The sequence below is a fragment of the Astyanax mexicanus genome, chromosome 16 (assembly GCF_023375975.1).
Source record: "Astyanax mexicanus isolate ESR-SI-001 chromosome 16, AstMex3_surface, whole genome shotgun sequence".
Taxonomy (NCBI): domain Eukaryota; kingdom Metazoa; phylum Chordata; class Actinopteri; order Characiformes; family Acestrorhamphidae; genus Astyanax; species Astyanax mexicanus.
In genome coordinates, this window is record NC_064423.1 from 19,040,746 (window position 1) to 19,055,329 (window position 14,584).

General features: G+C 38.5%; 1 protein-coding gene across 1 annotated transcript in view; it reads left to right on the top strand.

The window, feature by feature from the left end:
* nrtn (neurturin) overlaps positions 1 to 8,566 on the top strand; it is a 33,944-nt gene extending 25,378 nt beyond the window's left edge. The window contains exon 3 of the mRNA XM_007240218.4: positions 1,512 to 8,566. Coding sequence (XP_007240280.2) covers positions 1,512 to 1,939 — 428 coding nt within the window. The 3' untranslated portion in view covers positions 1,940 to 8,566. The remainder of the gene's footprint in view (positions 1 to 1,511) is intronic.
* Positions 8,567 to 14,584: the final 6,018 nt, after the last annotated feature.

The window sequence follows — 14,584 nt, forward strand, 5'->3', positions numbered from 1 at the left end:
CTTATGCTAATGCCTCTCCTAATATTTATTCGCTTCTGTCTTTCAATAATGAGGCGATATGCTAATGAGCGCACACACAGAGACTCAGGAGTCCACACACTCACACAGCTGAGACGAATTTATGACAATCCAATTGACAAGCATGTCCCCTGAGGCAGAGGAGGGATCAGAGAATTACTGGTGCTAAGTGGGTCAACTGTGGCTCAGTGCGCTCTTTGGCCACCTGTCCGTAGATTCAGGACCATAGCACGACGCTATAACACTACATGCAGGGCTGAATTAATAAATCCTAGGCTTCTGGACACCCCAAATCAAAACCAAGACCAAACCTGGTCTGGCAAAAAAAAAAAAAAATCCAAATCCAAATTAAATAAATTAAATTAAATATAAAACAACAAGTTCCAATAAACTCGTTTTGAGTGAATATGTATGTGTGACCCTCGCATAGACTAGCATAATAATACTCTTCCAGCAATTGCCCTTTCTCACTGAACTCTTTTTAGAAGTTAACACTTTCACTTTACACTTTCCTTCCCAAATACAGTAAACACCAACTTTAAATTTAAGTTAACAATAAAATGCTTTAAAGTTTACTTATTAAGTAAATTCCCACTACATGTGAAAAACTATTCCAGCACTGCAGTCCTTAGCCAGCATAAAGTCCCCCAGCAATTTGCAGTAAAGAAAATGCTAACTTGCTCTTATTACCTACAACATTTTGGCTAGGCAGCCAATCATCATATACAACGAAACTAACCACCCAATGGAAGGTCACCTTGGTGGGCAAGACTACACACTGATGAAGAGCGAGGGTTGGTGGGTTGTTTGATTGGTTTTTGGTGCTCTTCGATGGTCCTCAAACTGTAGTTACTGCTCCGCTACAAGCCACTTATGCTTGTAGTTATTACATATTTTGAAACGGTTCTAAAATCTGATTGGCCACACTGTCAAAAAAATGGTAAACTACTTGATACCCATGTATATTACCTTACATATCACATAATTGTTGTATCATAGTAACAAAAAGTTCATGTTGTGCCAAGGATGAGGAAAATGGGGAGCTGGGGGAGCTGTAGCCTCCTCAGAATTTACGATTGCTAATCTGAAAATAGCATATAATTTTTTCTTCTTGTTTTGCGTTTTTCTTTACAAAGTAACTTTACTTTGTATTTAGTTATATTTTCAAAATCCACTGTATCTAAACATTGTTTTTTTTTGTTTTTTTTAGAGCTCATAGTATGCTATTCTTTCCCATTTGTTGGCTGCTTTTATTAGTGTACTGACACTACACAAGTTGTCGGCTTGTTTTATGTCCCAATGCAGCAGTAATAATACTTCCAAATTTAAGTACCCCAACTCAAAACATCTTCCTCCATCCTTGTGTGATGCCTAAAAGAAAATAAAACTTTTATTGCTTTTAGAACTTGGAAAGTAAATTGGGATATTATAAAATCCTTGTTTGCATGTAAAACTTTGCAACTAACACTCTGTCTCTCTGTGCTGTCACCCAGTTGTGCACATGTTCCAGAGCTTCACCGAGGGCGAGCTGAAGCAGATCGTCTCCACGCTGATGGAGCGCAAATCACGGCGGGACACCAAGCAGGGCAAGAGGACTAAACGCGCCAAGAATGGCAACAAGGCGTGCTCCCTGCAGGAGGAGGAGGTGACGATTAGTCAGCTAGGCCTGGCCTACATCAGCGACGAGACTATCCCTTTCCGCTACTGCAGCGGCAGGTGCGTGGCCAGCCGCCGTAACTATGACCTGACGCTGGCGTCCTTGAAGCGTAAGCACGTGCTGAACCGGGAGAACCTCAAGAAAGCCAGGCACAGCCCCTGCTGCCGGCCTATTGCTTACGAAAAGGAGATCTCCTTTCTAGACAACGAGAGCAAATACCACACCATCTACGATGTTTCAGCAAGTGAGTGCGCTTGCGTATGATCCTGATGGTGGAAGCTCTGTAATGGGGGATGTGAGGGGATGTGAAACTACATCTTTTTTTTTTTTGAGATTGAAGACCTGTAGACCTGTACGATAAAAATAGGTAGAAGAAGAAGAAAAAGAAATAACTTGCATGGAATAAGGAATAAGCAGGGCTACGGTCACCACAGAGAAGGAAAGTGTCTGTAAAATAATGCTTCATTGCCTTTCCTGGACACTGTTCTAAATGGAATTACTCAGTCATTACACTGCAATCAGAAATCCAAACCCTCAAATCCACTGCTCGGTTAATCAGCACTCACCACAACGAGGATAACATCAAAACAAAAATGGAAAGCGTACGGAAAAATAAGAGACTCCAGCACAGAGCAGAGGACAGTAGAGCTCGTCACGAGCTGCTGTTGATCCTGCGATCCTTTTCGAGGTCCAGATCGACTAAATTGAAATATTTAGCGAATCCTAAATATTTTTGGGTTGTATGGTTATAAACACCTGCAGTAAATCCCTAAATCACTCATGTATGAGGGCTATGATCAGCTTAAAGAGTTCTTCTCTCAGATTATGGAGATGCACTCGCCGCAAATTGTCTGTTTGTGTTAAGAGCGGCTATAAGTAGAGGTTTGACACAGCAGCACATTCCAGTAACCACATGCTAACCTTGACAACACCAAGAATACAAAAACAGCAGCACCCGGAGACACATCAGCACCATTCGTGAAGATGGATGATCCTGAGGAACCGTACCCACAAGTAGATATAAACAGTACGTATGGAGGAACTTACTGTAGATATGGAAAAAGAATACCAGAGGTTCTTAGAATCACCTTTAACTGAAAAATCTTCCAATGAGGCAACATTTGAAGAACACTATGAGATTTTCTGACATTGAGGGGGTTCCCAATGCCCAATGTGATCTACAATTATATTTACATTCTTACACTATATTGCCAAAAGTATTTGCTCAGTACTCACCCATTCAAATAATTGAACTCAGGTCTTCCAATCACTTCCATTGTAACAGGAGTTTAAAACCAAGCACCTCATTAGCGACAACATTAGTGAAAGAATTGGTCATTCTCAGGAGCTCAGTGAAGTCCAGCGTGGCACTGTGATAGGACTCCACCTGTGCAACAAGTTCAATGGTGAAATTCATTCAATTCAATCAAAGTCAATTGCTATAGACCTCAAAACCTCACATGGCCTTCAGATTAGCTCAAGAACAGTAGAGCGTAGAGATGAGCTGATACTTTTGGCAATAAGTGTATCTAAAACTCCAGACATCCATGCTCAATATACATTTAAATCGTTTTACACAAGCAGGTGACTGTAGCTAGAAGTTAGGTGTCTTGTCCAATAACTTTAACTGGTGTTGGGCTCACCCAGTCAGGAAATTGAACTCTAGTCTATAACGGGAAAGGTGGGGCTGTTATCCACTATGCTACACCAAATGCCTATGCTTCACATGTATGTTTGCATCACTGACAGAAAGACACGGCAAGCACCAGAGATCTGAATCAGTCAGGAAAGAATAAGAGTTATTATTCACAATTCTACACCAATGATTCACATGTGCACAAGTAAAATGTAGGTGGGAAGCTTTGAAAGCCTACTTGATGTTATCAGAAAGAGTTGATATGGCACAACAAATCATCAATCGTTTTTTTTTTTTTGTGAAACAGATTCACCATTTAGAGCACTTAAAAAATGTTAACACTAATGCTGTTTTCCATTTGGATTTGGATGTTAGTTATACTATATTTTAACACTCCAACAAGTCGAAATCCTTTTTGTTAATTCAGAAAATCAGCTATATTTTAAAGGGGTGAGTTTCCCACAAGGTTCTTAGCATTTAATTAAAATTAATCTTAGATGGTCAAGCAAGTTTCACACTGAGCACTCTTTCTCCTTGTTAAGATGTTCTTGATGCTAAGAAGCTCTGGGGAAACTGGGCCCAGTTTATTAGCACTTTTATCCATATGGGTGTCATTAAGTCATATACACACAGTACTGTACAATTTCTATCGGTGGACACGCTTCCATTCCGTTTCGTTTTGATGCACAAGTTGCCAACAAGTTAGGGTAATGTTGTAAATTCAGGCGTGACACAGGGCTGCACAATATAACTGAATTTATTTATAACTGAATTTATCTGATGCAATTTTTAATTTCAATATTCAGTAATGGTCTGGGCTCTTATGGGTTGATATCGCAATTTAAAGCTCTGGAAAAAAATTAGGAGACCACTTCAGTTTCTGAATCAGTTTCTCTTTGCTATTTATAGGTATATGCAACATTTCTCCCAAATTCCAAATAACATTTTGTCAATTAGAACATTTATTTTTCAGACAATGAGAAATGGCCGAAATAACAAAGAAGATGCAGAGCTTTCAGACCTCAAATAATGTTCAGAAACCAATATTTGGTGGTATAACCCTGTTTTTTAATCACAGTTTTCATGCATCTTGGCATGTTCTCCTCCACCAGTCTTACACACTGCTTTTGGATAACTTTTTTCCACTCTTGGTGCAAAAATTCAAGCAGTTCAGCTTGGTTTGATGGCTTGTGATTATCCATCTTCCTCTTCATTATATTCCAGAGGTTTTAAATTTGGAAAATCTAAGAAATTCATCATTTTAAGTGTTCTCTTATTTTATATATTTTTCCAGAGCTGCATATCACAGAAAAGAAAACTACTGCAACAATTGTCTTTTTTCCCCTTATATTGTGCAGCCCTAGTGTGACATCATTCCCAACAACGACATCCGCTTTCTAAGACACGTGGAACACAGCGTAATGCAGTTTTTACACAATGCAAACAATGTAACAGCATGTAACATGTAACAGTAGCCCTTGGCAGGACGGCTAAACAGGTAGGGAACATAATTTAAACACCTGTAAGAAACATTCACTTACAATCTGTTACCAGTTAATAATGTTCTTTGTTCTAAAACCAATGTACAGCTTTTTTTCATTGGAAAGGAATGAAACTAACAATTTTTGTTTGTTTTACTTTATTATTTTGGGATATTATCCTGAGGTACAAACATAAATGTTGAAATATTGGTTCTGCTCCAAACAAACTGATTGAATGTGTGTTCTGCAAAGCACAGCTACAAATATGGCCTCAAGTCTTTCTGAAGCCTGGCCTAGTAATAGGATTAGCATTTTTTTAGCTGAAAAAATACCAACCGCTGCAGTGTAACCACTCTATGATAACAGAGTATCAGATGATAGACTGATGGGATCCCAGTTCAAAACCAGCACATCGGTTATGTACATTAAAAATATATACAACAAAAATGAAAATAAATAAATAAATAAATAATGGTGCTAGTAGATGTTTCTTTTTTTGGAGTGATGCTGTCGAAGGAACACTTTGGCTTTCATACAGAACAATTTTTCCGTTAAAAATATGAAGAACTCTGTTCTTTTTGGAATCAAAGGTGGTTCTTCTCTGGCATCACTCTAAAAAATCCAACTGAAGCACCATCATTTTGAAGGGTGTAAGATTTCTCTTACAAATTTGACGCCATGCTGTCAGATCTGAGCTGTACCCAGGCTTTAAAAGAATCGTCCAGCTGTGCTCTGAGCCCCACCACATCCGTCTCCCAGCTAAACTGTTCTTCTGAGAGAACTATGAGCTGCGCTTTGCCAATTTTTTACAGCCCTGTCTAATAGAAAACAGAATACAAAAGACATCTCTTTTTCTCATCAAAAGAACACAGTGCTGCTGTTACGCTTTTACCAGAAGAGCATTCACAGGAGATAACAGACTGACACAGGCTTAGAAATATAGACCTGTTCTGCTGACTGCGGCTTTTACAATGCGCTATGGTCACTATATTTATCCCTACACTCTTAAAAACAAAGGTACTTTAGATTCAGGTTTTTTGACTGATGCCAAAGTAGAATAACGTATGCTTCCACAAAGCCTAGGGCTGTAAGAAAATATTGAAGATATATTGAAGAATTGCCATATTGAAGTATTGGCATGGTCTCCTCCACCAGTCTTACACACTGTTTTGAATAACTTTATGCCGCTCCTGGTGCAAAAATTCAAGCAGTTTGGTTTGATGGTTTCTGATCCACCATCTTCCTCTAGATTATATTCCAGAGTTTTTCTTTTATGGACCCAAAGGTGCGTCTTCTGTGGCATCACTAAACAGCTCCAGAAAAAAAATAAGAGACCACTAGAAAGTGTTTCTTTGATTTTACCAAATTGAAAACCTCTGGAATATAATCAAGTAAAAGATATCTGATCACAAGCCATCAAATCAAGCTGAACTGCTTGAATTTTTGCACCTGGAGTGGCATAAAGTTATCCAAAAGCAGTGTGTAAGACTGGTGGAGGAGAACATGCCAAGATGCATGAAAACTGTGATTAAAAAACTGGTTTATTACACCAAATACTGATTAATGTATATGAACTTGTTTTCTTTGCATTATTTGAGGTCTGAAAGCTCTGCATATTTCAGGTTATCTCTCCAATAAATGCACTAAATGACAATATTTTTGTTTGGAATTTGGGAGAAATGTTGTCCGTAGTTTATTGAATAAAACAACAATTTCCAGAGCTGTACAAACAAATAAACTATCTAAGGCACTCTGTCCCAAAAGTGAATTTTATGGATCCAAACCTATTTGTAGGCTATTATATAAGTGTCTGCAAGTTTTCAGTTAAAACAAGCAGGAGTTCACCTGATTCCACTTGTTAAATCAGATCACATGTGCTCCTGCTTGGTTACATTTCTAATCTTTACCACTGACATGCCTTTGGCACAAGCGATAATCCAAAGTTCCAATCCAAAGATACCACCAATACTGATAACGATACAGATTTTTTTAACCAATATTTCTTAAAACACTGAAGACCTGTACGTGGGCCTACATTTAAATGTAGTTACTGAATAATAAATGGATTAAAGTGAAAAGCCTTTAAAATAAGCATCTCCTAACTGAAGCACTTCACTGAAACTAAACATCTAAGACAGTGATCATGCTCAAAACGCAGATTTGAATCACTATTTTTATTGTTCTCAATATATAGTTTTTTTTTTGCTAATGTCAGCATATTGAACCCCATCAATAAAATCAACATGCCTCCTCTAAAATAGACAAAAGTCAAGTGTGCTGTATCTGCGTGTTGTATTTGAGTGGGAAATCAGTGGAGGAGCAGGTGCGAGGAATGTCACAGGAGGATTGTGCCTGAGTTAGCCTCAACAAATCCATTCCATTTGTGTAAATCCTATAACAGACTACTCTAATCCACTTAGCGCCTTTCTAACAGACTTGGCCAAAAACGCTGAACACTGAACGCTGCAGCGGACAGAGCAGAAGAGGTTCACTAGACGAGCAGAAATACACTGAGTATTTAGAGGAGCTGTTCTTTAGCACTGCGCAGTGATTCAAGGTATATACAGACGGTTTTAGTTTTCTATTGAATTTCTTTAGAACTGTCATTTACAGCATTTATTTACAGAAAATGAGAAAAGGCTGAAATAACAAAAAAGATGCAGAGCTTTCAGACCTCAAATAAAGCAAAGAAAACAAGTTTATATTCATAAAGTTTTAAGAGTTCAGAAATAAATATTTGGTGGAATAACCCTGCTTTTAATCACAGTTTTCATGCATCTTGGCATGTTCTCCTCCACCACTCTTATTGTATCTTAGAGTTTTACCAGTCATGGATTGATAAACGGTAAAAGCTGATCTTTGACTTTGAGTTGACAACAAGCCCTATTAATTAATTCAGTTAATGGGTACATTGAGTGTTGTGCTGTTATTCTTAAGATCTGGAATGGAGCCGCTAACATTTTATCATGGGTTAGGTGGGCCACAAAAAAGGTTGCAAAAGGTAGGGGGGACCCCTGGTCTGCGGCATCACTCAAAGAATCCTCGAGGTTCAAACCTTTGTTTTGGAAAGTTTAGCTGTACAGCTTTCATACAGTTTATTATTAACATCCATATATTTAAGTTTGATTATGTTCAACTGATTATGCTTCACTAAATTGCAAAACAGATCCTGAAAATCTAACACCTCCATGTTCAGCTGGTATGTGTTTTAAAAATATTAACCCTTTATGCTCTGTGATTTACAGTACCAGTTAAAAGTCTGGTCACACATTCAAATTCATTCATTCATTATTGTTTTAAAATAAAAATGTCATCCAAAATATGAAAAAAAAACATATGGGATTATTTAGTAAACAAAAAAGTGTTAAACAGACCAGAATATGCTTTATATTTTAGATTATTTCAAATGCTTAGTCATGTTGGTAGAGTCATCTGAAATAAATGTCAGTTAACAGCTGTGCTGAATTGTCAAGAGTTAATTAATTGAGAGCATCAGTTGTGTTGTAAAGAGGTAGAGTTGGTGTACAGAAACATTTCAATAACTTAAAAAAAATGATCAAATGCAGTTGCAAAAACTATCAAACGTTATGATGAAACTGGCTCTCATTAGGACCGCTCCAGAAAAGGAAAAGCAAGAGTTTCCTCTGTTGCACAGGATAAGTTCATCAGAGTTACCAGCCTCAGAAACCATTAAACTTAACCACAAGTTTTATCATATGATTGATTCCTTATGTGTTCCTTCATAGTCTGGATGACTTCAGTATTAATGTATAATGTATAAAAAAAAAAATATATATATATATATATATATATATATATATATATATACATAAAAAAAACACTGAATGAGAAGGTGTGTCCAAATATTTTATTGGTACTGTATATTGCACCCTAAGGATTATTAATTGGTGCAAAACAGTGCAAAGTGATGGAGTTGTTGTGAGAGAAAAACATGAATCACAGGGTGTAAGAGGTAAAGAAACACATGGTAACAAAAACTGTTTTACAGCTTAAACTTTAAAAACGTACAAAAAATATAACAGAAATAACGCATACACTGTATGCTAAACCGACTCTGCCCCTCATCAGCTCACTGACAGCCAAGAAACAGATTCACAGCTACAGAATTTTTTTTTCCACAACTCTAATCAAGGAACGGTTGAGTGACCTCTTAAGTTAAGCCCAATCAATTAATTAGAGTAAGGACGTGATTAAAGAGCACGGATCGAAAGCCAAGCACACAAGACTCAGACTTTAATACCCTGAAGACAATGTGCTCAAAACCCTCAGGATACGACATCCTTAATCACAGGCAATATTAAACTAAGGGCTGCGCATTAAAAAGAACCAGGACTTCATGCTGTATATGCTGTCTGTGCATGAAACAGTGTAGCATGCTGAAATATAAACGTGGCACGGCTAAATCCTAGAATGGGGACGCTAGACCCGTTCACTTCCAGAACTTTGTACTGGCTGTACTGACTGGAACACTACCTATGCTAAAACCTTATTATTATCATTATTATTATTATTATTATTATTATTATTTTAACTCTCTTTTCTGACCAAACCCTATTGGTTTTTAACATAGATAAACAAGCCCCTCCCTTCCTCCTTCCCCTCCTAACCCTTCCAGATACAGCCCTTATTTTCTGGCATTGTTGGACCCTGTTGACCAACTACAATAAAAGTTGATGCAATGCATCTATATAAAGGATTATCTATATTTATTAAAGAGTAAGTTATGGTTTATTTATTTAGATAGCATCACTGACAAAACAGGAGCATTTATTTATTGAATGTATTGGTGCCAAAAAAGAAATCTCATGTATTATATTCAGTATATTATTATGACTGTTTAATAAACTGTACAAGCTTTAAAACAGACTGTGCATTTTTTTTGTCTATGCATTGGTTTACATTTCTGTGTTTAATCATCTTGCTTTAGTAGGTGATCCTGAGGGGAATTCTTTTATTTTCAAGACCCCTAGGTTTTTGTTTTTTTTTGCACTATAAGGCACACCAGATTATTAAGGAACAAGCACTGGATGTTAATCTACACTGAAAGCTGTTTATTTGGGTGAGTAATGTACAGTAAGCTTAGACTTTCAGATTTACACTAAGGCTGGTTGGAGCAGCATTAGCGGCTAACTGCTAGCACTAGCTGCGTGTAGCGCTAGTAAATGCTGCCCGACAGCGATACACTGAGGAACCCTGAGTGTTCTGGTAAGCCAAGGCACTATCGGCTAGTGATTCGTCCCACGTAGCTTGTTTTAGCACGGTAAACATGCAGGCTACAGTCTGATATACTTGCCTCTGAACACTCTGCAGTTAGTGGCTAATGCTAATACTGCTCCATCCTCAATGCTAAAGAAAATTCCCTGAATCTCCTTTTTCAGTGTAGGCATTAATGTGGAGTTGGTCCACACATAAGTGCCCAATAGTGGCAGCTTCCCAAACCCGGGTACTGAACCCACATCCTTGTCATCTACGACCCAGTGCTCTAACCACTGAGCCACCACTGTCCCCAGTCAGGCATACAGAGTTTAACACCACCACAAACATGCACATCACTGAACACCTGCATATATTCACAAGAAACCACCTGACTATAATAAACCAAAACACTAAAACTTCACAGAACCAGTGTACAGTTCTGCATGTGGTCGTATCTGTCAGTGGCTTTTTGAGAAGCACTCATGTGTAGTGCCAGTGGCTGGAGGGCTGAACCCGCAGGGCGGGAAGCGCTTTGTTTTCTCTTTCCTCGTTTGGCCTGATTCCAGGTGACAGGCTCCCTCTATGGCATGATGCATAACCACGAGGAGAGTAATGCTCTGTTTTTCTTAATTCTGGATATCTCAGTCCAAGCAGCCCTGCCAGCAAAGCATCGTTAACGGCAAGAGACGTTTCTGCAGTTCAGTTTCATATAAACTCATTTTAAAGCAGATGTCTGTAAGTTTTTGGGATTTGGGGCCCTCTCTGGTGAGAATGGGTAATTGCACCAAGCATGCGGAAGAATCACTTTAAACTGGAAGGGTGTGATTCGGTCTCTTTTCAGAGTGGATGAATCCGATTCCAGGTTATGTTCAGTCAGAGAGAGAGAAAGAGAAAGAGAGAGCGCTCAGTTAGAAACTTCACTTCAACTACACTTTGTTTTCACTATGAGTGAATGAGCTACTGAGCTCTGAGTTTCCTCTTCTGAAGACTCCATTGCTCCACCAGCTGTTCACATTCAGTAAAACTGACCCGGATCCTCTATTAGAGGTGGTACGGTGACGTAAGTACGTAAAGACGTGTGGCGCGGAGAGAAGAACTCCCGCGATAAGCCACCAGACACCCCAGTTTTTAGAATGAATATATGAGGCTTAGCAGGGATGGTCGTTCCAGTGCACTGGTACCATTAAACACAATATTGTGTCCCTTCTTTACTCAGAAATGCTTCTGCTTTCAGTTTAGAAACAAAATAATAGACTGCCTCTTTAATAGTCTGCTAGTAACAGTAACTTTAACAATGCAGACACAAAGAGCTATTTTCTCCCAAAGAGCTAGTAAGGCCAGATCCATCTGCCAACTTTTTAACAACCCCTAGAGAACATTCAATTATTATGTTTATGTGTATTATGTTGAGGTAAAAAAACAGTCAAATGTGCAGGAATGTGTTGTATTCATTGAATGCATCCATTTATATATATAAAAAAAACTCCAGATAATATCACCCATAAATCTAAACAATTGAAGATAACATACAAATTGTCCACTGTAAGTTGGAGCCTTTTCTGATTCTCACAATTCAAGAAATACAAAACCCCTGCAATGATGTTGAGGTCTGGACTCTGGGATGACCAGGCTAAGAACAGCATCCAAACATCCAGTAGTTTGATTTAAATAAATGCTTATCTTTTTTTGCTTTTCTCAGATCCAAATTAAAAAGTCATTTTCTTAAAGTGGAAGAATGAATAGAAACACTTGATCTGAAGCAAGAGTGGAACTTAAAAAAAAAAAAAGAAAAAAAAAAACCTTTAAGTTCTGTTTACCTGATCAGGTAACTGATTAACAGTTTGGGTGGTCTTCCAATCTTCTGTAAACTCTGTAAACTATTTTTTTCCCCCACTTTTTTGTTTTTGACTCTCCTTATTATGTAAGTCGATTATCTTATATCTTATCTGCTCAGAAATATCCTCCTGAAAACTGAACGACTTGTTGCCATTTTGAACTAGAATTTAAATAAATGAAGGGTGGTCTCCGACTCTACACAGTGCTGTATAAATATAGCAACACACATTAATATACTATAAACAATTTGTGCAACATCTGCTGGCTGGATCTTTCGTAATTGACTCCTTTCGCGATCCTCTTTAAAGCATGGTAAACACAGAGAGCAGGACCAGGCCTCTGTAGCTTTGAAAGGAGACTCATTCATGCGATCACTCTCCACCAGACATGAGCTTACACACTCTTAGTGCCAGGTCCACACGCTCTGCCTTCTGCATTCGGGGAAATGATACAAGTCCGTTTAGCCAGTAAACCGCTCTGACTTGTGTATGTATCACGTTATGTTCGCTACACAAACACCATCTATCACTGTCTCCCACTGTCCCTGTTTGTTTATTTTCGCTGTGTTCACTCATTATGAGGTATGAATATCGTTGACCTCGCAACAAGACAACGTGACGCTACGGTGGACCTAGAAAGACTAAACACGTCTGCAATCTTCATTTCCTGAAGGAGAACTGTAGACACGCTGCTGAGTGCTGGTCACCGACTCCCACTATTTACACGGAATCCGTCTTTCAAATGTGTTTATTCCTTGTTTCATAATCACCACTTCACACCAGACCTATTCTTTCAGTAATTTGTGTGGCAGAAAGCATCACTTCTGGAATTAGGTGTACAAGAATGGTTTACCCAGCATCCCTGAACACTCGTAAAAGAAAAGTATGGAAAAAAAAAAAAACACAATTGCTCGTAGGTCTGTTGATGGTAAAGTGGATTTAGGTACATATTACGGTAAGAAATTAATAGGATTGGTTCTTCTTTCAGGTTCTTGGTGTGCAAAGTATGAATTATACACTGGATAATAAAAAGAGTCAGTGATCAATAGCTAGTGTGCTCCCAACAGGCTTACAATGCTAGCAATCATTAGAATCACTATTTTTACACCATTAACAAGCTCAAAGTAGCTCTACACTTCATTGGTAGAATTCAGAGGGCCCTAACATTTAAAACAAGGCACTGAGAACTTTGAAAGTCCACAGGTAGCTTGTTGAGAAGTTTTTATTATGATATTATTACCGTATTTTTTGTACTATAAGGTGAACCGGATTATAAGGCGCACTATCAATAAATTGTTCATTTGGGTGAGTAAAGCACTTTTGTTTATTTACAGTAAGCTTAGGTTTCCGGATTTCAACTAAGGCAGGAGCATTAGCACTAGCGGCTAACCGCATTAGTGGCTGCCTAACTGCCGCCTGACAACACTATACTGAGGAATCCTGAGTGTTCCTGTAAATCAGGGCGATATTAGCTAGCGGTTCATTCCATGTAGCTTGTTTCAACACAGTAAACGTGCAGGCTACAGTCTGATATACCCACCTCTGAGCGGCCGAATGGCTAGCGCTTAGCGGGTAATGCTAATACTGCTGGAGAATCAAACTGAAGCACAGGACTATAAGGCGCACTGATGATTATTGGGGAAATTAAAGTATTTTAAGTGCATCTTATATTCAGAAAAATACGGTAACAATAGAATAAACAATTCATTTAATGTGTATTTTATCATAGTCCCACATTAATCATACTTAAATACAGTATATACAATACTTCAATAATATTCTAAATACCAGAGTTCTAAGTCGACTCCAGCCACCTGCTCTTTTTACTGCACAGGGAGAGGGGAAACCACTGCTACAGTGCTATAAGATGTAAGTGACCAAATTCGAAATCTGGAAAAGTCTTCTAACACAAGAGCCAAATCTCTGAATATGCTCTTAAAACATCAATAAGAGTACAATTTCACAGCACTTTCTCCGTCACGTACAATACAATACACATGCACTACCCTGGCAGTCCTAAAAACAGATTAAAAGATTTTATTGCATATAGCCGGCGAGTGCACGTACCTCGCCGCCCCATACGATATTCCATATGTTACCCAACACGATAACTTTCTCTAATGAGTCACAGCTCGGTCTGAACGGCTCCAAACTGTAAAAGGCTGCCGCAGGAGTTGAACCACTGCCACGGCTACACTGCAAACATAATGATGGAGGTTGGTAATTAGGAGTTACCACTTTGGACACTTAGGTGACTCATGCACAACACTGTTTTCACTGCACACCGCATTTGCTTACATAGAGGTGGAGTGGAAACCCAAAGTGTGGTTGGGCTGTGGCCACCGCTCGCAAATGTATTTATTATCCTTTTAAGTCATGGTTATCTTCACATATACAACGTTCATTTTAGCTATCAGGATTCATAAACATTTGGAAAGAACAAAATTATAAGAGTGTGTTTTCTGACATGCTCATTGTGCTTGGAATAGCTCGAGAGGGTGTGTTTGGAAAGCTGTGAAATGCATAGTTACCTGATATCTACCGTAAAACACCAGGTTTTCTATTGCAATCAGTTTTTTTTTTATGATGCTGCGAATCTCTATACATGCCGCAGTATATATTAATCACTGGCTTCTATCAACACTCGTCTCTTTGATGGTAGTTCAGCTATTTCAAAAAGGCTCACCTTCAAATTGGCGGGTGTGTATATTGGACTACTTGTCTTGAGTCAAATTCTGCT